This window comes from Microtus oregoni, unplaced genomic scaffold, assembly GCF_018167655.1.
Source record: "Microtus oregoni isolate MIOR12 unplaced genomic scaffold, Mior012 000025F_ref0000491, whole genome shotgun sequence".
In the NCBI taxonomy this organism is placed as follows: Eukaryota; Metazoa; Chordata; class Mammalia; order Rodentia; family Cricetidae; genus Microtus; species Microtus oregoni.
The window spans coordinates 23,911,801-23,939,547 of record NW_024543084.1 but is presented as its reverse complement, the minus strand read 5'-3'; the positions used below and the strand labels follow the sequence as shown (position 1 = coordinate 23,939,547).

Genomic DNA, 27,747 nt, shown 5'->3' with positions numbered 1-27,747 from the left:
TAACAGACATCTATAGAATAGTCCATCCAGCTCCAAAGCTACTGAGAAACCCTGTCTCGAAAAACCAAAAAAAAAAAAAAAAAGAAAAGAAAAAAGAATATTCCATTCAAACAGAAAAGAATTACCTACTTCTCAGCACTTCATGGACTCTTCTCAAAAATTGACCCCATACTTGGTAACAAAACAAACCTCAACAAATACAAAAAAATTGGAATAACCCAATGTACCTTATCAGATCACCATGGTATAAAACCAGAAGTCAACAGCAATACTAATTCCAGAAAACCCACAAACACATGGAAATTAAACAATGCTCACCTGAATCATCAATGGGTCAAGGAAGAAAGAAAGACTTCCTAAAATTCAATGAAAATGACCACACAACATACCCACATTTATGGGACACAATGAAAGCAGTGTTAAGAGGAAAGTTCATAGCACTAAACCCCTACATAAAGAAGCCGGAAAACTCCCACACTAGTGAATTAACTAGTGATTTGAAAACTTTAGAACAAAAAGAAGCAAACTCACCTAAGACGGCAGGAAATAAAGTGAGAGCTGAAATCAACAAAAGAGAAACAAAGAAAACAATACAAGGAAATAATGAAACAAAGAGTTGGTTCTTTGAGAAAATCAACAAAATAGACAAACCTTTATCCAAACTAACCAAAAGGCAGAGAGAGAATATCCAAATTAACAAAATCAGAAATGAAAAGACGGACATAACAGACATGGAGGAAATACAGAGAATCATCAGGTCATATTTTGAAAACCTGTACCCCACAAAATTGGAAAACTTTAAAGAAAATGGACAACTTTCTGGATAAATATCACTTACCAAAATTAAATCAAGACTAGAGAATCAAATTAAACAGACGTATAAATGCTGAAGAAGTAGAAACAGTCACCAAAGTCTCCCAACCAAAAAAAGCCCAGGACCAGATGGTTTCAGTTCAGAATTCTAGAAGACTTTCAAAGAACTAATACCAATACTCCTCAAATTATTCCACCCAATAGAAACAGAAGGAACATTGCCAAACTCTTTTTATGAGTTACATTGATACCAAACCACAGAAAGACATTACTAAGAAAGAGAATTACAGACCAATCTCACTGATGAACATTGATGCAAAAATATTAAATAAAATACTGGCAAATCAAATCCAAGAACACATCAGAACCATCATCCACCATGATCAAGTCAGCTTCATCCCACAGATGCAGGGATGGTTCAACATATGAAAATCTGTCAACGTAATCCACCATATAAACAAGCTGAAAAATAAAAACCACATGATCATCTCATTAGATGCCGAAAAAGCTTTTGACAAAATACAACATCCCTTCATGATAAAGGTCTTAGAGAGAGCAGGGATACAAGGAACATACCTAAACAAAATAAAGGCAATATACAGCAAGCCAACATCAAACATCAAATTAATGGAGAGAAACTCCCAGCGATTCCACTGAAATCAGGAACAAGACAAGGTAGTCCACTTTCTCCATATCTATTCAATATAGTTCTTGAGGTCCTAGCTAGAGCAATAAGACAACAAAAGAAGATCAAGGGGATTCAAATTGGAAAAAGAAGAAGTCAAACTCTCACTGTTTTCTTTAAATATTTATTTATTATGTATACAATATTCTGTCTGTGTGTATGCGTGCAGGCCAGAAGAGGGCACCAGACCTCATTACAGATGGTTGTGAGCCACCATGTGGTTGCCGGGAATTGAACTCGGGACCTTTGAAAGAGCAGGCAATGCTCTTAACCACTGAGCCAGCCATCTCTCCAGCCCCCAACTCTCACTGTTTGCTGATGATGTGATAGTTTACATAAGCAATCCCAAAAATTCTACCAAGGAACTTCTACAACTCATTAACACTTTCAGCAATGTAGCAGGATACAGATTAACTTAAAAAAAAAATCAGTAGCCCTCCTGTACACAGATGATAAAAGGGCTGGGGAAGAAATCAGAGAAACATCACCCTTCACAATAGCCACAGAAAGCATAAAATATCTCGGAGTAACTATAACCAAACAAGTGGAAGATTTGTATGACAAGAACTTTAAATCTTTGAAGAAAGAAATTGAAGATGACACCAGAAAGTGGAAATATCTCCCATGCTCTTGGGTAGGCAGAATTAACATAGTAAAAATGGCAATCTTACCAAAAGCAATCTACAGATTCAACACAATGCCCATCAAAATCCCAGCAAAATTCTTCACAGACCTCGAAAGAACAGTACTCAACTTCATATGGAAAAGCAAAAAACCCAGGATAGCCAAAACAATCCTGGGCAATAAAAGAACTTATGGAGGCAGCACAATCCCCGACTTCAAACTCTACTACAGAGCTACAGTACTGAAAACAACCTGGTACTGGCATAAGAACAGACAGGAGGACCAGTGGAACCGAATAGAAGACCCGGATATTAATCCACACATTTTCAAACACCTGATCTTTGATAAAGAAGCAAAAAATATTAAATGGAAAAAAGAAAGCACATTTAACAAGTGGTGCTGGCATAACTGGATATCAACATGTAGAAGAATGAAAATAGACCCATATCTATCACCATGCACAAAACTCAAGTCCAAATGAATCAAAGATCTAAACATAAAGCCAGCCACACTGAACCTTACAGAAGAGAAAGTGGGAAGTACACTTGAATGCATTGGCACAGGGAACCACTTCCTAAACATAACCTCAGCAGCAGAGACACTGAGACAATTTCCTGAACTTTCTATAAAAAAATCGTAAGTCATGTGCTAGGACAGAAAAAAATACCACCTGTGTGACCTTGAATAGAGGGTGATGGCAAATCATGGACACAAACAGGGCAGAAACAGATATGCCCAGGAGACAGTTAACTGAGAGCCCTGATATGCTGCTAAAGCTCTGGGTAAGACCTGTGTAAGTAAGAAGAGGTCAAGAGACATGCTGAGGCACTCCTCACAGAGAAGGCACAATTCTAAATGCACCCATCACTAAGTATGATGACCCAAGTTCCAAATCCAGGATACACATAATAGAAGAAGAGAGCCAACTCTATCCGGTTTCCTAGGGCCTTCACATTGCTGCCTTGAACGTTTGGTGGTGCACACCTTTAATCCCAGCACTTGGGAGGCAGAGGCCGACACATCTGAGCTCAAGGGCAGCCTAGTCTACCTAGAGACTTCCAAACCAACCAGAGCTGCAGAGTGCGACCCTTACTGACTCAAAACATCATCAACAAATATACAGGACTGGAGAGATGGCACTGGCTACTCTTCCCACTCAGGGTTCAGTTCCCACCATCTAATCTACACGGTGGCTCACAAGCACCTGATACCCTCTTCTAGGCTCTGAAGGTACCAGGCAAGCATATGGTGTACAGACATATATTTAAAACACCCATACACACATTTAAAAAAGAAAGCCTCCAAAATACATTAAGCAAAAATTGACAGCACTAAAAGGGAAAAAGTGTCTTGCAGTAACAGGTACAATGTGCATCTGGGGATGGAGCCTAGGACTTGCAATGATTGACAGGCAAGCTCTCACTGCTGGGCCACATCCCAACCCTGAAGATGGCATTTCTAACAATGGGAACAGCACCTACACAAAACATCAATAAAGAGCTGAAGCTGGAGTGGTGGCAGTGTTCAGTTGTCCAGTATGCTGGTGAGGAGCCAATCTAGAGAATGCACATCATGTGCATGCAGTGGCAACAGACAGAAAGCTTTCCTGGTAAGCTGACGAAGATGAAGATGCCTGCTTCTACCATTTCTTATGCCACATGGTACATAGGTCCTAACCAGAGTGATTAGTTAAGAAAGAGAAACAGGGGCTGGAGAGATGGCTCAGAAGTTAAGAGCACTGACTGCTCTTCCAGAGGTCCTGAGTTCAATTCCCAGCAACCACATGGTGGCTCACAACCATCTATAATGGGATCTGGTGCCTCTTCTGGCAGAACACTGTATACTTAATAAAAATCTTAAAAGAAAAAAAAAGAAAGAAAAACAGGAGGTAGTGAAATACACATTTAACCCCACTACTCAGGTGTCAGGGGCAGTTAGGATTGTTTGTTTGTTTTTGAGACAGGGTTTCTCTGTAGCTTTGGTGCTCGTCCTAGAACTAGCTCTTGTGTACCAGGCTCTCCTTGAACTCACAGAGATCCACCTGCCTCTGCCTCCCAAGTGCTGGATTAAAGGTGCGCGCCACCACCGCCCAGCAGCAGTAGGATGTTTATGAGTTTGAGGCCAGTCTGGTCTATAGCGTGAGTTCCAGGACAGCCGGGACTACACAGAGAAACCCTGTCTTGAAACACACACACACACACACACACACACACACACACACACACACACACACAGAAACCAGTGCAAACTGCAAAGAGATATATATAGAAGACAGTCTCGCAGACAGAAACCCACCCCAGTCACAGTGGCAAATACATCATACCAGCACTGGGAGGTGAAGGCAGGAAGATCACACCTTGATCACAGTATAAAGATTTGAGACCAGCTTTGGTTACATCAGACTTTGTCTCAAAAAAGAATGGAGAGCTGGAAAGATGGTTCAGCAGTGAAGAACACTGGTTGACCTTCCAGGACCTTGGTTTGATTCCCAGTACCCACATGATGGTTCCCAACCACCTACAACTGCAGTCCCAGGGACCCAATACCTTCTTCTGGTCTCTGTGGGCACAACATACATGTAGTGTACAGACATACATGCAGGCAAATATGAAAAAACAAAAAGAATGGAAGCTAGTCATGGTGGTTTACACTCATCATCTAAGAACTCAGAGGGCTGGGGCTGTAGCTCAGAGGCAGCCCAGCATGCTGAAGGCCCTGGGTTTGACACTCAGCATTAATAATGAAATAAATTAGTAATAGAAATGGGATAAATTGACATATAAGAGTTAGCCAATAAAAAGTCAAAGTTAATGGTCCAAGTAGTGATTTAATTAATACAGTTTCTGTGTGGTTATTTTGGCTCTGAGCTGCTGGGCGGTAGGGAAATGAACTAGCAGCTTCTTACTACATGCATGTCTACAAACAAATAGCCCAGAGCATGCAGTCACAGGAGTGAAATCGTGGCCCAGGATCTGAAATGACCCCTAGAACCAACAAGACAGGGTGGCCCACCTGACAGAGGTGAAGGTGAGGCATCTATGTCCCTCTGTGCCAGTTCGGCAGGTGGCAGTTCCACTTTGTCCTCTTCAGGCCCCCATCGACTCTTCCGCTTCCTCTTCACAGTAGCTGATGTGTTGGGCTTCCCGGGGATGGATGGAGTGGGGTTGATGGCAGGTGCTGGGGCCACTGGAGTGGGGCAGGCAGTGTTGGGGGGCACAGCTCCTGACAGGGTTTCAGGAGCTGATTTGCGCCGTAAGCTGGGGTTGGAAGCAGAAGCAGGGAGGGCGCCCACAGAGCCTGCCTTGGCTTTCCGAAATTCCTCCAGCTTTTGCCGGTAGTATCTGTACCCCTGGCTGTTGGGATCATAGAGAAAACTGCAAAGGAAAGTAGGGGAACAACACAGGTGGGTTGAGATCTGGCCTTCCTTACTGGGGTTAGAGCAGATGAGGTTGTATGCAGTCAGGGTTGCTGGAGTTACTGTCCAGTATTGCAAGCCTGTATCAGGCCTCCTTCAGGAATAGAGGCTCATGCTGGGGTGTGATAGGCACCCTCAGAACCTCCCAGCCCATCAGTCACTTTACATCAGAAAATTCTGAGCTGCTGGAAGACCTTGGGTACCCTTCCTTCAAATTTAGCCATATCTCCATTGCACCCTGTGGGCTGACAGTGAGTTCCAGCCCCATCTTGAAGGTAAGTACGTGGCTCGGGTACAGAAGTACTCATCCCCTGAAAGCTGAAGGCAGAAAGCTCATCCTTTCTCCTGAGCCAGATGGGAATACAGAAGGACTGAGGCAACAAAGACCTCAGCTCTTCTCCAGTGCCTGCTTCTCTGACAGGGAAGAATGGAGTGACTTGACCCAGTGTTCCCAGTTTCATGTGGCAAATACCAAGAAAGACTCATCCATACACACACAGTACAAGGGACTTGGTCCTGGATTGAGGACCTGGACCTGCGCCCATAAACCTGGAGGTTGGTCCCAGTGGGGCTATACCCCACAAGAGAGCTGTGGGCCCTAGTCCCCCAGGGGCTGCCTGAGGCCTGCTGCTACCTAACTCTCTGTGCTCAGATGCTCAGTCTCTCCCATAAACAATGTAGATTTGCATAGAGCCTATGCATATACATCTGAGGGCAGAAAACAGCTCCAAGTGACTGAGAATGCCTTAAACAATGGAAGTGAAGCTGTCCTCTCCTGTTCAGAGAAGGACTGTAGTCTGTACACATGGCACCGAGGCAGTATGCCTTTGAATATTTTCACCACGTGACTTGCAAAATGCTTAGTGGTGTATCAGAGGACACAGGAACTGACAGCACCAGGTCAGGTACTGAAGCTTCCTTCTGCATAAGCAAGAACCTCTCACGAAGTCCCATAGACTCAGTCTGTGTGTTCACATGAGGCCTAGGAAAAGCTAGAAAAAGTCTGCTAACTGCCAACTGGGTGGTATCTTCTTTGTATTACTGGGTTACTGTATAAGAATGACCATGTAGACGGGCGGTGGTGGTGCACGCCTTTAATCCCAGCACTCAGGAGGTAGAGGCAGGCATATGTCTGTGAGTTCGAGGCCAGCCTGGTCTACAAGTGCTAGATCCAGACAGAACAGGCTCCAAAGCTACAGAGAAATCCTGTCTTGAAAAAAAAAACCAATAAATAAATAAATAAACAAAGCACCAAAAAACAAAAACTGAACTGAGCATGCCAGAAACTGGCTCACATAGAAGAGGCCAGCTGCCTTTCAGCAACTGTGCAGACATTAGTCTCTGAGAGGTTGAATGCTAGATCATAACTGACATTTCTGTTTTATGAGGTAGATCCTTGTTATATAGCCTAGGCTGACTTTGAACTCACCAATGATCCTCCTGCTTCAGCCTCCTGAATGCTGATTTGTTACTGCTGTATCATCACTTCAGATGACATATCTGACATGTTTTCTGGGGCACAGCTTAGCAATGTGTTGGCTTGCCCAAAGAACATGCCTTGGCTTCCTGACACATGGCTACAAAGGGGTCTTTTCCTTTGTTTGTTTGAGACAGGGTCTCACTCTGTAGCCATGGCTAGCCTAAACTCACAGATTCACCTGCCTCTGCCTTCCTAAGTGTTGGAAATAAAAGCTTGCACAATCACATCCAACTTTCAAAGCATTTTTCCCCCATTTTTGGTTTTTGAAGACAGGGTTTCTCAGTGTAGTCTGGCTGTCCTGAAACCCTCTAGACTAGGCTGGCCTCAAACTCAGAGATATCTGCCTGCCTCTGCCCCCAAAGTTCTGGGATTAAAGGCATGCCATCACCGAGGCTACAAAGTATTTAACCAGGCTACAGGATGCACAAGGTATGCTGGCCACATCATGGACCAGTAGCGATGGGCAGGAATGCAGGGAAGTGACACCTGTCTACCTGGCAAGTCTGGGCTTCATGGCTGCCTCACATTTTCTTTTGGTTTTTTCGAGACGGGGTTTCTCTGTGGTTTTTGGAGCCTGTCCTGGAACTAGCTCTTGTAGACCAGGCTGGTCTCGAACTCACAGAGATCCGCCTGCCTCTGCCTCCCGAGTGCTGGGATTAAGCTGCCTCACATTTTCAAGTGTGATGATTAGTTTTCATTATCAACTAGACACAATCTAGAATCATTTGGGAAGGGAGTCTCACTGAGGAACTGTCTGGATCAGGTTGACCTGTGGGCATGTCTATGCTACAGAGCTAGAGTCTGCTGGTTCCTTTCAGCTCCACAGCATACTGCCCTCCAGACCACAGAGCAGATGGCACAAAGAATCTAAACCTCAGGCTTGAGTATCAACTCATGGGCAGGTCCGCTAATATCCAGCCCTCTTTAGTTCCTACTCCTCATACCTCAAGACTCCTGTTCCCTACTGCTCCCTCATCATAAAAGGCATCCCAAGAACACATCCAATATAAACCTTTCTGAGCCACGAGCCCATCCTGTCCCCAGCCAGCAAATGCCATCTGTCACAGAACAAGATAAATGCTAGATTGTCTGTAAGACACACTAGAGAAAGAGACCAGTATGCCTGCTCAGATACCACTCAAAAACATACCCATGAGCTCTGGAGTCAGAAACTCCCAGCCTAGCCTGGTGTGGTGGTATACACCTTTAATCCTAGCACTCAGGAAGTAGAGGCGGGAGAATCTCTTGAGTTCTAGGCTAGCCTGGTCTACACAGTGAGTTCCAGTACAGCCAAGGGTACAACAGTAAGACCTTGTCTCAAAATAAAAAACATAAAGGAAAAAAAAGAAATCCTTACACATGGAGTCCTGTACCTTCACCTGCCTGGGCCATGGCCAAGGTGAGCCTTTCTAAGGAGCTGACTTTAAAACATCCACCACAGGCTAACGTTCTGAACACCTGGTCCCTTTAAATGGTGATACTCTGGAAGGAGCCTTCAGAAGTGTCCACCAGAGGCCCTCTGAGGGCCACAGTCTGGCCCCTGACCCAAGTGCTCTCTGCTTCCAAGCCAGAGGAGATATCAGGATCTGCTGCTGACACACCAACCAATACAAACCCTCCCTCCCACCTGTCTACTGTCTGCATGTGCACACAGAGCCTTACCTGAAGGCCTGATTCTCGCGGTTGTTCTGGAGGGCGATGGTCTCCACCTCAGGACCCCCGTCTGCTATGAACCTGGCTAACTTTTCTGCAAGGTTCTTGGCCTCTTCATCCTCTGGGGGTGAAACTTTAAGCAGGCTGTCAGTACTGAGCTCAACTCACCACACCCAACAGCCTAACTCCTGCTAAAGAGCCCCGCAGGAGCGAGTGGGGCTTGTCTTAGGAACAGTGCAAAGAGAGACAGGCAAACGGGAATCAGATTATTATAGGGACCAAAACCAGAGAAATATCACAACTATACAATCCCACCCCACCCCAAAAGTACAGGGCCCTGGGAGGCTCACCCTCCTTTCCTGGAGAGGACAAAGCAGAAGTCTGCAGTGATTCAAACATATTTCCACACATCAGACTCCTGCTGTCCACCAGAGCCCTGACCCATAAACCCATCCCATTCATCTCCTGCTGTTTGTCCCCAGTCTACCTGCTCGGGCGCACACAAAGCTAAAGCTAACCAGAACTTGTCAGAAAGACAATGGAATGCTCCCTTAGCCCATTTCCATGTTCTAATGAGCATCTGGACAGAACCCCAGCCCCCATTAAGCACCTGACATGTCATAGTCCTACATTTTAGAGCCAATCCTGGTACTCAGAATTCAGCTGGGCCTGGGGACCAGCAGGTGTGTTGACGCATCCCAAGAGCAACTCCCACTGCCCATGAGGGCACAGGTTTTGACTGCCACATCCCACAGTGCTCTTTTTCTTCCTCCTCCAACCACTTACCTTTCTGAGCAGCTGCTTGTGGCTTTTGGGCTTCCTTCCTGATCTCGGCTACCTTCTTTCTGTAGTACAGGAATTCCCTGCTATTCTTATCATGTAAAAATCTGGAAAGGGGATTTGGAACATTGGAAATGAGTTTCAGTGGTGGATGAAGCTGAGGCTCAAATGCAGAGTCCTCAGGAGAGCATATAGAAAGTGCCCAAGGTTGGGTGCAGCTCAGCAGCACAGTGAGACCCTGGAGTCTACCCCCAGCACTCCCTTCCAAACAACAACAATAATCTCCTTTGGAGTTGGGGTGTGGTTCAGTAAGTAGTAGAGCCCTTGCTTAGCACACGAGAGGCCCTGGGTTCTATCCCAAGCTCCAGACAGGTTTCCACCCTCGTATACATGACCATAGCAAATGTGTGAGCAGCATGGCACTAGTACTGGTACTCACGTGAAGGCAGGGTTATCCTTGTAGTCCTCCATAGCTACTTTCTCTAGCTCAGGACCTCCTTCCGCCACAAAACGGGCCAGCTTCTCTATCACTCTCCGAGTCTCGGCTCCCTCTGGGGGTGAAACTTTAAGGAGGCTGTCAGTAAATGGCTCCAACTCACACACCCAACAGTCACTAGGTACACTTTCTCTATAGACCGCAATGACAAGGGGAGAGGAGAGGAGATGCAGGCGACTGCTGACAGCCATGTACTTGACTCTGGAGAAAGCTTGGTCTCTACAGTCTGACAAGCTTGTGGGGACAGGTTGTCAGAGCTTTTGGCAGTGATTCATCTCCAGACTAAAAGATGACACTGAGAAGTGTAGACAGTCTCTAGTCTGTGTATGTATTAATTGTTTTAAGTACTTTTAAGAGTGTTCATGTATGAGCATTTTACCTGCATGTATGTAAGTGCACACTACTTGTGTGCAGTCCCAGAAGAGGCCAGAAAAGGGTGTTAGATCTTCTGGAACTGGTGTTATAGTTGTGAGACACCATATACGTCTTGGGAATCAAACCCAGATTCTCTGTAAAGAGTAGCTAGTACTCTTAACCATTGTCAGCCTCTACAGTCCAAATCTTTTGACAGTTTTCAATATAAAAACTATCACTTCCGGGCTGGAAAGATGGCTCAGCGGTTGAGAGCATTGCCTGCTCTTCCAGAGGTCCTGAGTTCAATTCCCAGCAACCACATGGTGGCTCACAACCATTTGTAATGAGGTCTGGTGCCCTCTTCTGGCCTGCAGGCATACATGTAGACAGAATATTGTATACATAATAAATAAATTAAAAAAAAAACTATCAGTTCCTTTGCATTCTTGGTCCCTAAACCCCACTCCCAGGATTTTATTTTTAGTTTTTCTGATACAGTGTTTCTCTATTTAGCCCCAGCTGTGCTGAAAAGATATGTAGACCAGGCTAGCCTTGAACTCAGAGATCTGCCTGCCTCAGTCTCTAGACTGCTGGGATTAGAGGTGCATACCACCATGTCCAGCTGTTCCTTTTTTCTTTTCTTTAGATTTTATTTTTATTTTATGAGCACTGGTGTTTTGCCCACCTGTATGTCTGTGTGAGGGTGCAAGATACCCCGGAACTGGAGTAATAGACAGTTGTGAGCTGCCATGTTGGTGCTGGGAATTGACCTTAGGTCCTCTGGGAGAGCAGCCTGTACTCTCCAGCCCCTGCCCCAACTGCTCCTTTTCATTCTTAAAAGATGACAAATTCTCTTGTATGTGTATTCAGGTGCAGATGAATGCAGGTAGATGTGTGTGTGAAAATGAGGCCAGAGCATAATCTTCAGTGTAATTCCTCAGACCTGTCTACCTTTCTTCTTTGTCTTTTTAAAGATTTCCTTATTTTATATATTATTGCTGTTTGGTTTTTGTTGTTGTTTGTTTGTTGAAACAGGTTTCTATGTGTAGCCCTGGCTGTCCTAGAAAGGTCTGCAGAACAGGCTAGCCTTGAGCTCAAGAGATCCACCTGCCTCTGCCTCCCAAGTGCTGGGATTAAGTAAAGGTATGTATTGGGCTAGAGAGATGGCTCAGTGGTTAAGAGCACTGGTTGTTCTTCCAGAGGACCTGAGTTCAATTCTCAGCAACCATGCGATGGCTCACAACCATCTATAATGAAATCTGACGCCCTCTCCTGGCCTGCAGGGACACATGCAGGCAGAACACTATATATAATTAATGAATCTTTAAAAAGAAAAAAAAAAAATAAAGGCGTGTATCACCACTGCCGGCTTTATGTTTTTAAGTGTTTGCCAACATGTGTACCTGTGTGCTATGTATACAGCTGTTACAAATGGTTGTGAGACACCATGTGGGTACTGGGAAACAAACTTGGGTCCTCCAAAAGAGCAGCAAGTGCTCTTAACTGCTGAGCCATCTTGCCAACTTTTTCTTTTTTAATTTTTTTTTTAAATATTTATTTATTTATTATGCATACACTATTCTGTCTGTGTGCATGTATGCAGCCAGAAGAGGACACCAGACCTCTTTACAGATGGTTGTGAGCCAGCATGTGGTTGCCGGGAATTGAACTCAGGACCTCTGGAAGAGCAGCCAATGCTCTTAACCACTGAGCCATCTCTCCAGCCCTCTTTTTTAATTTTTTAAAAATATTTATGTATGTATGTATGTATGTATGTAAGTATTTATTTATTATGTATACAATACAATATTCTGTCTGTGTGTATGCCTGTAGGCCAGAAGAGGGCACCAGGCCTCATTACAGATGGTTGTGAGCTACCATGTGGTTGCTGGGAATTGAACTCAGGACCATTGGAAGAGCAGGCAATGCTCTTAACCGCTGAGCCATCTCTCCAGCCCTTCTTTTTTTAATTTTAACTTCTGATTCAGGGTCTCTCCGGAGCTTGCCAAGTCCACCAGGTTGGCTGGCTAGGTTCTACCTGTCCCCACATCCCTCGCACTGGCTTACAGAATGTGTCACCACATCCAGCATTTTCTTTTTCCTCTTCAGTGTGGGATTTTTGATCAAACTTAGGGTCTCCATACTTAGGAGCCACAAGGATACCACACACTTTCCTGACTGAGCTATCTTTCTAGCTCTAATAATTCTCATTTAAAAAACTATTATACACTCTGAACGGACACTGGGTGGACTTCAGTTCATTGTCTTGAAGTTGGCTCCCAAGCACTCTAGACATGATCTCTGGTGTTTCTGATGGACGGCAGGTGATCCCATAATCTCTTAAACCTTATGCACTCACAACCAGCCATATTTTCAAGTGGTCTGAGTTTGTGTTGTTGGGAAAGTGGTGTATTGCATTCTACTTTTGGGGCACTAGCACACCACTTCCTCATGCTCAATCATTCAATCACTATCTCAGAGATACAATGTTAAGTTTGTGTGTGTGTCCGTCCCCCAGTAGGGTTTCTCTGTGTAGCCTTGGCTGTTCTGGAACTCACTCTGAAGACCACGCTGGCCACAAACTGACAGAGATCCACCTGCCTCTGCCTCCCAAGGGCTGGGATTAAAGGTGTGCACTACCACTGCTAGTTGTTTTTTTAAGCACGCTGACCCTGAACTAGTTTAAGCTTAGCCTTAAATTCCTGATCCCTCTGCTTCAACCTGCTGAATGCTAGGATGACAGAAATGCATCACCATACCCCAGTTTATGCAGTGCTGGGAATGAAACCCAGGGAATCTACACATGCTAGGCAAGTACTTTATCAACTGAACCACACCCCCAGCCTGAGACTATCTCTTTACAGTTGGATTAGCTGCCTGTTTGAGACAGGTGGAACTTGTTTTTGTATTTTTCCCTGGCCTAGTCCTGAGGCTGAGTCTGTTAGTCACTGTATTGTCATGTCCTTTTATGAATGTCATAAAACAACAGTGCAAAGAAAATACTGCACTGTTAGTGATGTCTGGCCATTAGAGCTTTACTTTCCTCTCACATGCACAGCAAGACTCCTGCCTGATCACTATGTATAGAAGTGTAAGGCCACATCAGTTGACGCCCAAAACAGGTGCTAAGGCCTGGAGATGAGCTGGGCCCCTTGTGAGGCATTAACATAGCATTGGCAAGGACTTAAAACCTAAGAAGGCATGCCTCCAACCTACTCTGGTGACCATCATTCACAACAGGTTGACTTGGTCCTGCTGTCACAGAGCCTTGTTCTGAATGATACAGAGCGGAGTCACCAGAAGAGAATGCCACTGTCAGCCTGAAACCAGAGACTACCTTCACCATATGAGAGCACATCCTCCAATCTTTACATTCTGACCCTCTGGCCCAAAATGTAGACACAGTCATGAAGCTTCTGCCTCAGTTGACATGAGGCCCTGTCCAGGAGAACCTTGTATGATGAGCTGTGACACTGTTCTCAGAATGGGGCTAGTGTCCTTGGCAGGGCTCAGCCAAGACTTCCCAGGATGACTCACTCTGTTCAAACCCCAATCACAGCACCTTGAGCCAGGCTCTGGCCACACCTGCCATGACAGTGGTAGAAGGAGCCAGGGCCATCCCACAACTTACCTTTGATCTCCAGCCATTGCTCATAGTCCTCTTCTTCATCATCATCATCATCAGGGGATTGGAAAACGCTTGGGCGGTGTGCAACAGGCAACTGCTTGGCATGTGAGTAGTTCTTCACAGGGCCCAGTGGACTGCCTAGCCCCAGGCCTGTCCGCTTGCTGAGTAGGAGGGGTCTCTTCAAGGTGCTGGGTGTTGGCATGCTGGGAGGGGCACTGGGGAGAATATCTGGGCCAATACAAGAAAACACACATTGGAGATCTGCAGAGGGCAGTGCTGTGGACACACCCAGAACGTATCATCATGGCTACAGTCATCTTCGAGCATGCCATGGCTGTGCAAACACACTAGACCTGTCTAGGCCAGAGAAAGTGGACTGAGGCACAGGAGAGAGGACATTCAGGGTATCGAGCTGCAAGAGGATATGCCAGGGCTTGGCAGGTGGCAGCTCTTGCTGGATGTGCCTCTGCACACCACAACCAGAATGGAGAGCAGTAAGTGAGATTCCAGGTCACAGCCTCCTAAACCTGAGGGTAAAGGACTTAAACAATGTGTCCTCCTCTGAAAACGGCTGATTTACAGTCTCTTTCAGAAACAATGAGCTCCAATTGGGATGGGTGGCTTCCTTATATCTGGATTTTCACCCATTGGGGCAAATTGGAAGATATGTTAGGGTACACATAGCCCTTCTCCTAAGACCCCACATGTGGACAGGACCAGGGGTTGAAGACCTGTAATCCCAGCAACTTTTGAGACAGTGGTGAAAGGTGGAATTCAAGATCAGCCTGGGATACATAATAAGTTCAAAGGCAGCCTGAGCAACTAAGTCTTGTCTCAAAATGAAAAGCTAAAACAGGGCTCTTCTGTGTGGCAAAGCACTTGCTGAGCATGCACAAGGACCCAGGTTTGATCCCCAGCACTGCAAAATAATCATCATAATCCCATGGGTACAATTAAACCCACGACAAGGCAGGGAACCAAGCTCCTTGGGGAGCAGCACTGTAGCACAACTGGGTACATGGACTACCGCACTGGAGGCTCCACACTTTGGCTTACTGTCCAAAGCCTCAGTTCCTAAGTGTAAAACAGGGGTTCCTGGCTATGTGATGCTTCAGAAGCTGAACTCAGCCTGAGATCTATAGGTACCCTCTGAGTCTAAAGAGAATCTTCTCTCACCAAACACAAACAGTACCACACTGCTGAGAACAAGACAACCAAAACTGTCAGACACGCCCGGTACTGCTGGTGGTGTGCACCTTTAATCCTAGCACTCAGGAGGTAGAGACAGGCTCTGTGAGTTCGAGGCCAGCCTGGTCTACAGAGTGAGTTCCAGGACAGACTCCTAAGCTACAGAGAAACCCTGTCTTGGACCAAAAAAAAGATCAGGAGCTTGAGGGATAGCCCAGCAGTTAAGAGCACTGATTGATCAAAGAGAACCTGGGTTCAGTTCCCAATATTCATATCAGTGATCCTCTGGCTTCCAAGGGCCTCTACAACCACAAGATGCACGTGAACTCTTACAAGCCCACATAAATATGAATTAAAAATCAAATCTAAAAGTCTTAATGATCCTCGTTTGTATAGTGGTGAAAAAAAAAAAAAAAGTCTTAATGAAACAAAAAATGCCAGGCAGTGCACCTTTTATCCCAGCAGTCAGGAGGTAGAGGCCAGGACATCTTTTTAAGTCTAAGTCGAGCCTGGGCTACACAGTAAGTAAGTAAGGCTAACATATTGAGATTTGCCTTTTTTGTTATTGTTATCTATTTATTTCATATTTTTTATATGTTTGAGTGTTTTGTCTGCCACATATCTATGAACCATGTACATGTCCTGTCTGTTATCCCCAAGATAAAAGTGTGTTAGATCCCCTGGAGCCTGAATGGTTGTGGGCCACCATTGTGGTGCTGGGAAATGAACTTTGGTCCTCTGCAAGGGCAGCAAGTGCTCTTAAGAGCAATTTAAAAAAGAGATCAGAAGGCAGGGCGTTAGTGGCTCATTTCTTTAATTCTAGCACTCTGGAGGCAGAGGCAGGCTGATCTGAGATCAAGATCAGCCTGATCTACAGAGTGAGTTTCAGGACAGCCATGGCCACACAGAGAGACCCTGTCTTGAAAAATAAAAACAGGGGCTGAAGAAATGGCTCAGCAGCTAAGAGCACTGGCTGTTCTTCCAAGGGACCCAGGTTCAATTCCCAGCACCCACATGGCAGCTCGTAACTGTCTGTAGTTCCAGGGGATCTGACACTTCCACACAGACATGCATGCAGACAAACCACCAATGTGTGTGAAATAAAAAGAAATAAATCATTAAAAAGAACAAAAAAAAAAAAAGAAGAACAAACAAAAAGATCAGAAGTAAAAACAATAGGATAAGCTGGGCGGTGGTGGCGCACGCCTTTAATCCCAGCACTCGGGAGGCAGAGGCAGGTGGATCTCTGTGAGTTCGAGGCCAGCCTGGTCTACAAGAGCTAGTTCCAGGACAGAAACCAAAAGCTACGGAGAAACCCTGTCTCGAAAAATAAAATAAAATAAAAAAAAAAACAAAACAAAACAAAAAAAAAACAAAACAATGGGATACCAAGCCTATGGATTCAGGTACGAGATAGAAGTTTTGTCGACTTTCAAAGAGATATATGGCAGCAGGGTGACAAGGATCTTCTGCCTAGGCTATTATGAAGGAAGATGAGCGATAGGGCAAGGCAGTGGCCTGTATGGTGCCAAGTGCAGGAAGCACTGGCTAGAGATGGCACTCAATAAACTCCTGTGAATTGTTAGGTGACTTGGTCATTTCCAGGATGCCTCCTTGGTCCTGCACCATCCACAGCAGGCCTGATGCTGGAGTACAACTGACCCTCACCCCACTGGGGACCCTCTAGGCCCATTATGCGATATGCAGAAACCTGTCTGCCATCCCACAGGAGAAGACTGAGGGCACTTAATGGACCTGTCATCCCTGTAATGTTCCAGGGAACCTGGGGGACAGAAGCTGGGGTGAGAGGACTGGCTGTACTCACCTGTGTTCGCCTGTGCCTTCTGCAACTTCAGAAACTGCTGCAAGAAGCTGCCATCGTTGGCAAACTTGTTGGAGATACAGGAGTTATGTGCATTGGCAATTCTAGAACCAAAGCATGGATGAGAGTGAGCTGTAGAGGAAACAGAGTGCCAAGGACATTCCTGGCCCTACACCCATAGCGTGTTCTTCTGCTGAAGAGAGCCAGACTGCAGCCCCAAAGATGTTGGGGGACAATGGTTATGTGCAGGGAGCACTCATGTATATAGTAGGCCGACACCACTTTTGCCTTGGTGAAAATAAGAATGCATACATTTGGGTTATCTTGGCTTGAATTCCAGCCCTGTGGTCTTTTTCTGCACGGCATATGTCCTACTGGATTAATTACAACCTGGCTTATTGTTCATCATGTATTACAGCTAACTCTAAAGCAGGAAGTGCGTGAATCTTATGACTTTAGTTTTTTTGAGACAGGGTCTCTTTGTCTAACAGCCCTGACTGTCCTGGAACTCCCTCTGTAGACCAAGTTGGCCTCAAATTCAGGGATCCACCTGGCTCTGCCTCTTGAGTGCTAGGATTAAAGGTGTATACCAAGGTGGGCGGTAGTGGCACATGCCTTTAATCTCAGCACTCAGGAAGCAGAAGCAGGTGGATCTCTGAGTTTGAGGCCAGCCTGGTCTGCAGAGCAAGTTCCAGGACTGGCTCCATAGCTGAGAAACCCTGTCTCAAAAAGTAAAAACAAAAAACAAAAACAGGTGTGCACAACCATGCCCAGTTTTGTGGTTTTGTTTGCTTTTGTGACAGGAACATGGCTAACCTTTAACTCCTTATCTTCCCAACTGTATCTCCAAATATAAAGACTGCAGATAACTACCACCAAACCTGACTATTTTTCCCCCTTAAAACTGTGTCTCACTATTCTGGGTGGGCCTAGAACTCACTATATAGCCCAGGCTGGCCATCAATGTGCAAAGACCTCTTTCCTCCTTCTTCGAAGCTGGGATTTGTACAATTTGTAACTGGCATTAGTGTGTATGGCCCATATATGCATACTCTGGCAGAAGCTTCGATAGGTCACACAATCACAGGGAACACCCACAGCGAATGCCTGGTGAGAACTGAAGGCATCTGCTATATATTGTGCTATAGTAGCTTGCTCCTTATTGTTGTTTGAGAGATCTGCTATATATTGTGCTGTAGTAGCTTGCTTCTTATTGTTGTTTGAGAGACTGTGTCATTCTGTAGTCTCCCTGTCTCAGTCGCCTGAGTGCTGGGATTTCATGCAGAAACATCTACCTGGCAAACAAACCAACAAAAACACCAACAAAACTTTTCTGTGTCTTTTTTTTTTCTTTTCAAGACAGGGTTTTCCTGTAGCTTTGGAGCCTGTCCTGGAACTAGCTCTTGTAGACCAGGCTGGCCTCGAACTCACAGAGATCCGCATGCCTCTGCCTCGAGTGCTTGGATTAAAGGTGTGAGCCACCATCATCCAGCTTTCTGCGTCTTCTTTAGGCAGGTGCAACAGCTGTACCTTGTGAACCTGCTTCTTGGGAGGCTTAGGCAGCAGGAAGACCTGAGCCCAGAAGGAAATAATGAACTGCCATCTCAGGATGAAGAGAACTGAAGCTTAGCATTTGCAAGTTGTAACAATCAGCTGTTAGAAAAGTACCCCAAGATTTATTTGGCTCTCAGGGTTGAATGACATTGGCTTTTCTTTGTTTCTTCTATTTCTTTGATTTCATATCATGCACATAAGTGATTTTAAAATATTTTTAAAGGGGCTAAAGAGTTGGCTCAGTGGATAAGAGCATTTGCTATTCTTGCAAATGACCTGGTTTGATTCTCAGCACCCACATGGTAGCTCACATCTATCACTCCAGTTCCAGGAGAGCTGATGTCCTCCTCTTCTGACCTCCTCAGGCACTAAATATGCACATGATATACAAACATAAATGAAGGCAAAACACTCATACACACAAAATAATGAAATAAATATTTTCAGAAAGAATTTAAAATTTATTTAATAATATTTATTTATTGTATGTGCGTTATAGTTCTGTGTACCATGGCATATGTGGAGGTCAGACAACTTGCAGGATCTAAAAGCTATCAGTGTGTACCAGGGATTGAACTCCCCTAGGTCACAGGCTTGGCAACAAGCATCTTTACCCACTGAGCCATCTTGTTGGTTCACAGGTTCTTACCAAGTTTAACAATGAAAAGGTCCTTGTTTGCTTCTTGGTTTTAATATCAAGACAAAAGCAAAAAATCAAAGCTTTCTGATACACCAGAGAAGCCTCTGCTCAGAAAGCAGTCTCCTGCTTAGTGGCTGAGGCCCTGGAGGACCCTAGTCAGACCCTGGCATTGTCCTCACACTACTCCTGCACCTAGGTAGAACTGCATGGCATCTGCATGGGACACACAGTACTCCCGTGTCCTGTTAATGATCTCTAGATGACTTAGAGTGACTACTGCACACAGATGCCATGCAATCACCTGTCAAAGTGTTGCTTAGTGAATATGCAGAGAAGATAAAACTCAGCTGCTGAGACTGTGTGATCCCAAAACTAAGGAGCGACACAAGAAAACCTTGTCTCAAAAACTGGGACAGCTCAAGTGAGTGCCTGCCACGTGAAAGTGAAGACTGGAGTTCCATTCTCAGAATCCATGTGAAAAGCCAGGAAGAATGGTGTGCAGAGACAGGAGTATCCCTTGGGTTTGTTGAATGCTAATTGGTGAGTTATAGGTCAGTGAAAAGTTTATCTCAAAAACAATTAAGTACGTGGCTTTAATCCCAACATTTAGAAGGCAGAGGCAGGTGGATCTCTGTAAATTCAAGGCCAACCTGGTCTACATAGCAAATTCTAGGCCAGCCTGGATTACATAGTAAGACACTGTCTCAAAATAAAATAAAATAAAAGAAGATGCCAGGTGACACTCATGCTTATCTGAAAGAAACTCCGTCTTGAAAAACAAAAAAGACAATCAAAATATAAACAGCTCCTAAGGAAAGAGACCCAAGGTTGTCCCCTGGTCTACACATGGGTACATACATGAGCAAGCACACATATATAAATACAAACTAAAAATTAAAATATAAAAAGCACATACATGTTTAGGATACATATGATGCCCCCTCCATTTTTTCCCCATTTCCAAAGATGTAACGCAAGGCCTCAAGTAGGCTAGGCAAGCACTCTACCACTGAGCCATACCCTAATCTGGGAATAGACTTAATACCACTGAACTATGGTGACAAAAGCAATGCAAGGCTTATAGGCCTGTAATCTAAGCACACAGGATCATAAGGGGCTTTTGTTTTCTGAAACAAGTTCTCATACAGACCAGGTTGGCCTTGAACTTAACAGACAGCCAGTCTGTTCCAGTACTCATATGACCTTCAATTTGGGATGTTCCTGCCTTTACCTCTAAAGCTCTGGGTTCACAGGGACGGAGCACTACCCCGGAGTCTCTGCACACTAATCCCCACTTTTACTGTCACACCATCCCGCCGCACTCAGACTCTGCTGCCCTAAACCTCAGAATCCACTTACTCCCCAGGATGAGGGGGCTGTGGACTGGACGCATGACTCTGCCTGGCTTTCTGTTCCATTCTGGCCTCGATCTCCCTCTTCTTCTGAGCGATGAGCTCTTCCTGGTGGAGGATGTTCATATTCATCTTTCCAGACTTGGGCTGTGCCATCCCGAACCAACGATTAGCCTTTCCTGGGGAGAGAAAAGACAGGGATCAGAAAACACTTTTGCTCCATTGTCTAACAGCAATGATGGACCAGACAACTACAAATGCTCAGGGGACTCAAATGGTCACTTGTTCATTTCTTTAACAAACGCTTACAGAATAATCTGCCATGTATATAGCATTGTGCTAGGCTCTAAACAGAAGTGATGAGGACTCTGTCCAGGTAGGACTCACCTCTGACTTTGAAGGCAAGAGACGTAACATGAAAAGTTAGCTGGATCTCAAGGTCCAAATCAGGAGCAGGAGAGAGAGCACGAGCAAGGAACTCAGGACCATGAGGGGTGCACCCACACACTGAGACAATGGGGATGTTCTACTGGGAACTCACCAAGACCAGCTGGCCTGGGTCTGAAAAAGCCTGGGATAAAACCGGACTCTCTGAACATAACGGACAATGAGGACTACTGAGAACTCAAGAACAATGGCACTGGGTTTCTGATCCTACTGCACGTACTGGCTTTGTGGGAGCCTAGGCAGTTTGGATGCTCAACTTACTAGACCTGGATGGAGGTGGGGGGGTTCCTTGGACTTCCCACAGGACAGGGAACCCTGATTGCTTTTCGGGCTGAGGGGGGGGGGAACTTAATTAGGGGAGGGGGAGGGAAATGAGAGGCGGTGGCTGGGAAGAGACAGAAATCTTTAATAAATAAATAAATTTAAAAAAAAATAAAATTAAAAAAAAAGGAAAAAAAAAAGTTAGCTGGAAGGTTGGTAGCAGGCTGAGGAAGAAGGCCAGCCTCATCTACACAGTAAAACCCTGCTGCAATGCTGAAAACATAGCTCAGTTTGTGGACTGTGTGCTCAGGATGAATGCCTGGGTGAATGGTATATATCTATAACCTCAGGACTCAGGAGGTTAAGGCAAGAAGATTGGGGCTGGGAAATTAAGAGCACTGACTGTTCTTCCAGAGGACCCAGGTTTAATTCCAGGACCCACATGTAGGCTCACAAACATTAGTAACTCCAGTTCCAGGGGATCTGACTCTACTCTGAAAAGAAAAAAAGGAGGATATAGATAAAAAGGTAGACTACTGAATCTACTTAAAAAAAAAAAAAAACACTACCAGTTTTAAATGTTTTATATTGTATTGGACTTTTGTATAACATATACAAATTTTGTATATTGAGATTAATTTTGTTAAAACATACTGCATATACATTTTTACTATACAACACATTTAACAATGTAATGCAAATTTCTAGTCCTTGAAAGTTATCATTACCAACTGTTTAGGATAATAAAGAAATACAGGCTAGTAATTAGTCACCTATTATAACTGAACTGGCAGTACATTAGGTATGCTTTCAAGGTAAAACAGAGATTTTAGAAAAACAAATCATCGGGCTGGAGAGATGGCTCAGTGGTTAGGAGCACTGACTGCTCTTCCAAAGGTCCTGAGTTCAATTCCCAGTGACCACATGGTGGCTCACAACCATCCGTAGGGAGATCTGGTGCCCTCTTCTGGCCTGCAGGCACACACACAAACAGAATACTGACAATACTGTATACATAATAAATAAATATTAAAAAAAAAAAGAAAAACAAATCATCTTCAAACAAATCTACATTTAAGATGTTTTAATAACATTGGCTCCTTCTTAGGACAATGAGGCGTGTCTAGCAGCAACAATCTACTTCAGAGAAGATAATGGGCATCAAAAAAACATAGAGTTTTACTTTCTTTGTGGCCAAAGAAAGCCAGTGGGCAAGAAAACGCCCTTGCCTCGACTGCTGGCAGTATGAGCAGGACACAAAACAAAGTGACTTGCCAAACACTGTCAAGACAAGGAGGGACAGACCTTAGAATATCCTGCTTCACAGAAAAGTCTGTCAGATATGCTAGGCCTATAGGCGTAAGATGGATGCCCCAACATTGCATAGGAACTTTGGGTGACTGTCTAAGCAGCCAGCTATTTCTGTCATTTCTCACATTTTTTGGAAGTCACTTGTTTGCACTTCCTGCTTACTAAGTTATTATTATTTCCTTCTTTGGTCTCACAGAAAGCAAGTTATGATAGAAAATAAATACAAGACTGGCTTCACCAAGATAGGACAGATATCAAGTATTTCCTCTGAATTTGTCAAAAGCAAATGAACTGGACAGTTTGATGTTTTTATTGCCTATATATATTGTACTTATCGCATAGTTTTTCTATACTGTATAATTAAGAAATATAGGTTGTTAATGGATAATCATCGATAATAGTAAAGCTTGTAGTCATGTTAGTTAGATTTTCTAGATATATAGAGATATATTTCAGATAGGCATTCTTCATATCTCTCAAAGGCTGCAAAATATGGCATTTAAAATATTTTAATAACTTAGGACTTTTCATGACAATGAGACATGTCTGCTCCTGGCGGCACCAATCTACTTCGAGAGGAAGATGGGCATCAAAGAGGATCCTTATGGAGTTTGATAGCCATTTGGGCAAGAAACTGCTCTTGCCTGGACTGTTGCATAAAAATGGACACAGAGAACCCGCAGAGAGAGGACTGCTGAACTTGCCTAAAGGTGAGATGGTCTTTCGGGGTTCCTGATTCATGAGAGTCTGCGAGACATTCTTTAGGACATAGCAGAAAGTGACTGAACTGTCTTTGGAATTTCCTGCTTGATGAAAATGTCTGTTGGATACTATGGGCCTGAAGGCTGAAGATGGATGCCCCAACGGTACAAAAGAACTTTGGGTGACTGTCCAGGCAGCGAGATGTCTCTGTCATTTCTAGAGTTTTGGATTTCTTGTTTGCTTAGGTAATATTATATCCTTCTGGAGTCTTTGATGGAGTTGAAAAATGGTTACTTATAGTTTTCCTTAGTTATAAATATTGTAACTATAATTCTTACTTGATAACTGTTTTGTTATATGTAATCTTACTATGTTAAAATGAAAGCCTTTCTTTTTTTGTTTTAACAGAAAAAGGGGAAATGATGGGGAGAGTCTTCTGTTTTGTGTTAATTTCATTGGTTAAATAAAGAGACTGCCTTGGCCCTTTAATAGGACATAAAATTAGGTAGGCGGAGTAAACAGAACAGAATGCTGGGGGAAAGAAGCTGAGTCAAGGAGTCGCCATGATTCTCACTCCCGACACAGCTGCAGGTTAAGATCTTCCCTGGTAAGCCACCTCATGGGCTACACAGATTATTAGAAATGGGTTAGGTCAATATGTAAGAGCTAGCCAATAAGAGGCTGGAACTAATGGGCCAGGCAGTGTTTAAAAGAATACAGTTTCCATGTAATTATTTCGGGGCATAAGCTAGCCATGTGGGCACCTGGGTGGCGGGACACAGCCCCGCCCTCCTCACTACAACAGTTATAGCCTCCTTTTTTATTTTAGATAAAAAATGGGAAATATAGTGATATTCTATTTATGTTTTAATAAGTAAAGACTGGCTAAAGATCAGGAGGGCAAGGCTAAGCCACTAGAGGTTAGGCAGTGGTGGCACACTCCTTTAATCCCAGGATTTGGGAAAGATGCAGATGGATCTCTGTGAGTTCAAGGTCACCCTGGGTTACACAAGATCATTACTGAAAACAAATCCAGGCAGTATAGGTTCATGCCTTTAATCCCAGTACTAGAGTAAATATAAAATAAGAGAGAGAGGTTTAGCCTGTGGCCCCCCAGCCTTGGTAGAGGTAAAATTTCTCTAGTGGTTTGGCTGCTTTGCTTTTCTGATCTTCAGGTTGAATGCTAATATCTGTCTCTGGGTTTTTATCATTCGTGCTACACCTGATACCCTATCTTCCACATTGAGACATAGGTTCTTTTTTTTTTTTTTAAGATTTATTATGTATACATTGTTCTATGTGCATTCATGCCTGCACACAAGAGAAGGCATTAGATCTCATTATAGATGGTTGTCGGCCACCATGTGGCTGCTGGGAATTAAACTCAGGACCTCTGAAAGAACAGGCAGTGCTCTTAACCTCTGAGCCATCTCTCTAGCCCAAGACATAGGCTTTTGATGCTCAAAGCTATGCATTCCAGGCTAGGTCCTTTGTAAGCTTCCAGGAAACATCTTGGCTTTGCCTCCTATCTCTTCTGGTAATAGGAGCATAAGGATTACAAACTGTGTTATAAGGCAGCCATGAATTCTGGACATCAAGTTCAGGTCCTCATGCTTGTATAGTAAGGACTTTATCCAGTGATCCATTTCTTCAGCCCTCCACAGGTAGTTTATTTGAATTTATTTAGTTCTCATATAGTTCAGATTTATCTCAAACTCACTGTACAGCCAAGAATAATGTTGAAGTTCCTATCTGTACCTCAAAAGCAATGGTCTGGGGTCAGGCTTCAAACCTGTAGCTGTTTAGTGACAGAGTGGTTCAATTCAACCTTTTGGGATGGAGTATCTATTTCATTTTGCTCCCTGCAAATCATACTCTTAAGTGATAAACATCTCTAAATCCTCCTCTATCTCTGTGATTTCAAGGCCAGCTTGGTCTACAGAGTGAATGCCAGGACAGGCTTCAAAGCTACACAGAGAAACCTGTCTCGGAAAAACCAAAACCAACCAAACAAACAAAAAACAGTGGTTCTCAACCTGTGGATCGCAAGCCTTTTGGGAGTCAAATAACCCTTTTACAGGGGTCGCATATCAGGTATTTGCATTCTGATTCATAACAGTAGCAAAATTACAGTTATGAAGTAACAACAAAATAATTTTATGGTGGGGAGCCACCACAATATGAAAACTATATTAAAGGGTCACAGCTTTAGTGTTTTGATTACAAGTGTGGGTTACCTCATCAGCCAACTTTGTGTTGGTTTTTTTTTTTTTTTGGTTTTTCGAAACAGGGTTTGTAGACTAGGCTGGCCTCGAACTCACAGAGATCCGCCTGCCTCTGCCTCCCAAGTGCTGGGATTAAAGGCGTGCACCACCACTGCCCGGCAGTGCTTTTTTTTCAATATTTATTTATTATGTATAGAGTTCTGCCTGCATATGTGCCTGTATGCCAGAAGAGGGCACCAGATCTCTTTACAGATGGTTGCTGGGAATTGAATTCAAGACCTCTGGAAAAACAGTCAGTGCTCTTAACTGCTTCCAGCCCTGGTTTTAATGACCTTGGGGACAGGATGATTATTCTGACGTACAGAAAGTGCACAGAAAGAAAGATGACCAAGACAAATTGCTGGGTTCAAGCAAAGATGACAGTACCAAATGTGGTACTATACCGCAGCCATCCAAAGTCAGGAGGTGCATGCTTTCCAGACAAGCTGGGGCTTAGTGAGACTTTGCTTCATTGAACCGGTAGCACAGCCTTTATATCCCAGCACTGGGGAGGTAGAAGCAGACACATCTATGTGAGTTCAAGGCCAGCCACAGCTATGTAACGAGATCTTGTCTCAAAACAAAAACAGCATTGCAGTCCAAACGTTTCCAGGGAAATTCTATTTTCCTAATAAAAAAATTATTTTGAGTTCAAGGCTAGCCTGGTACCTAATTATGAAAGATTGCGAGTCAACACATGTGTGCCAGGAATCAGACTTAGTCCTAGCGGTCCTGGATCTACCTCTGGTAGACCAGGCTGGCCTCGAACTCACAGAGATCTGCCTGCCTCTTTCTTGTATAGACCTGGCTGGTCCTCAATTCCGAGGTCCACCTGCCTCTTCAGATTTTGGGATTAAAGGTGTACACCACTGCTTCTGTCTCTGCCTAATATTTTGGGAAGGAGGAGGTCACAGAACCTTGAGCTCTCTGTTTCAGCGAGGACTCTGCCGCCAAGCCCCAGGAGCCCACAGTGCTGTAGTTCCATCTAGATTTTACACGAGTGCTGGAGATGGGAAGCTTGGTCCTCATAACCCGGAGCAAGCACTTTAACCACTGAGATGTCTTGACAGCCCTTCAGTTGCACATGTTGAAAGCAAGGCTGACTCCCAGGCACTATCACAGCTGGCTTCCCTGGTTATCTCCATTTCTTTACGGCAATCCCAGTCCACTCCTCTGAGGGGAAACCTCTGCCGTCCTATAGATCACATTTCAAACACCTGTGCTCAAGAGAAGCCTTTCATGGACTTGGAGAGACGGCTCAGTGGTTAAGAGTGCAGGCTGCTTCTGTAGGAGCCTCAAGTTGAGATGCCAACAAACATCCAGGTTCCGGGGGATCCGAAATCCTCTCTAGTCTCCGTGGGAACCCACGTGCGTACTCTCACGCAAAACATAAATAAATACAAATAAGTAAATAAATAAAACTTAGAGCCTTCCCTGGCCTTCAGTGTATTAGCAGCATCCAAGCCAGACCTCGTCACCAGAATTAGTTCTTTGTGAAATCTGCTCCCCGGCGCTTGGCACACAGGACTTGTGGGAGCAGACGGGGAAGGGCCACTGCATTCTGTCCTAGAGGCATATGCTAGCCCCGTGGCCAAGTGGGCTTCCATAGCGTGCGAGACCGTGCCCTCCCTGGCTGCCCCGCTGCAATTCTGAAACGCAGATTTTTCTTTTTCCACCAAGGGTAGCTGCCACCTGAAGGGGCAGCTAGGCTGTCCTCGGCTGGCCGCTATGGATGGCACCAGCCCGAGAGCAGACATTGGGAAGGCCCGCGCGGGGCCACCCGGCGCCTAGGCCTCTGGGGAAGACACGGGATTCTCCTCAGCCCCGGGTGAGCGGCCAGCAAGCCGAGTCTGGGGTCTCGGGAGACGAAAGGGGTGCACACGCCGTTACCGCAGGTGGCCGAGGGGCTGAGGCAAAGAGTCCGCGTGTCAGGCCTGAGACAGAAAAGGGGGTGAAGAGGGGAACGTGCAGCCGCGGGAACCCAGGCGGGGGCCGGAGAGAAGGCGGGGGCTGTTACCTGCAACATCCCGATTGTCCATCTTGAGACTCATCCAATCCCACAATGCTCCGGCGCCACCTGAGAGGAGGGAGACTCAGTTATAGTGCGCTTGGTCTGATGGGAAATGTAGTCTTCTTCGGTCGACACGTCCAACCCCTTCTAGGACACCAGGAATCTTCTCCACAAAAACTCCGGCGTCGATTCAGGAAGGTGTGTCACTCTCGGTCGCGAGGATGCAGAGGCGTCGTCCTCTCCTCAGACTCTCCCTCAGTCGCAGCC

At 44.9% G+C, this 27,747-nt stretch overlaps 1 protein-coding gene across 1 annotated transcript in view; it reads right to left on the bottom strand.

Annotated features, from left to right (window-relative positions):
* Positions 1-27,738, bottom strand: part of Sugp1 (SURP and G-patch domain containing 1) — a 34,289-nt gene extending 6,551 nt beyond the window's left edge. The window contains exons 1-8 of the mRNA XM_041674160.1: positions 27,487-27,738; positions 20,492-20,663; positions 16,942-17,042; positions 13,932-14,156; positions 9,890-10,013; positions 9,457-9,557; positions 8,680-8,803; positions 5,135-5,496 (exon numbers count right to left, since the gene is read on the bottom strand). Of these exons, the coding sequence (XP_041530094.1) occupies positions 5,135-5,496; positions 8,680-8,803; positions 9,457-9,557; positions 9,890-10,013; positions 13,932-14,156; positions 16,942-17,042; positions 20,492-20,663; positions 27,487-27,520 (1,243 nt within the window). The 5' untranslated portion in view covers positions 27,521-27,738. The remainder of the gene's footprint in view (positions 1-5,134; positions 5,497-8,679; positions 8,804-9,456; positions 9,558-9,889; positions 10,014-13,931; positions 14,157-16,941; positions 17,043-20,491; positions 20,664-27,486) is intronic.
* Between the last annotated feature and the right edge of the window lie 9 nt (positions 27,739-27,747).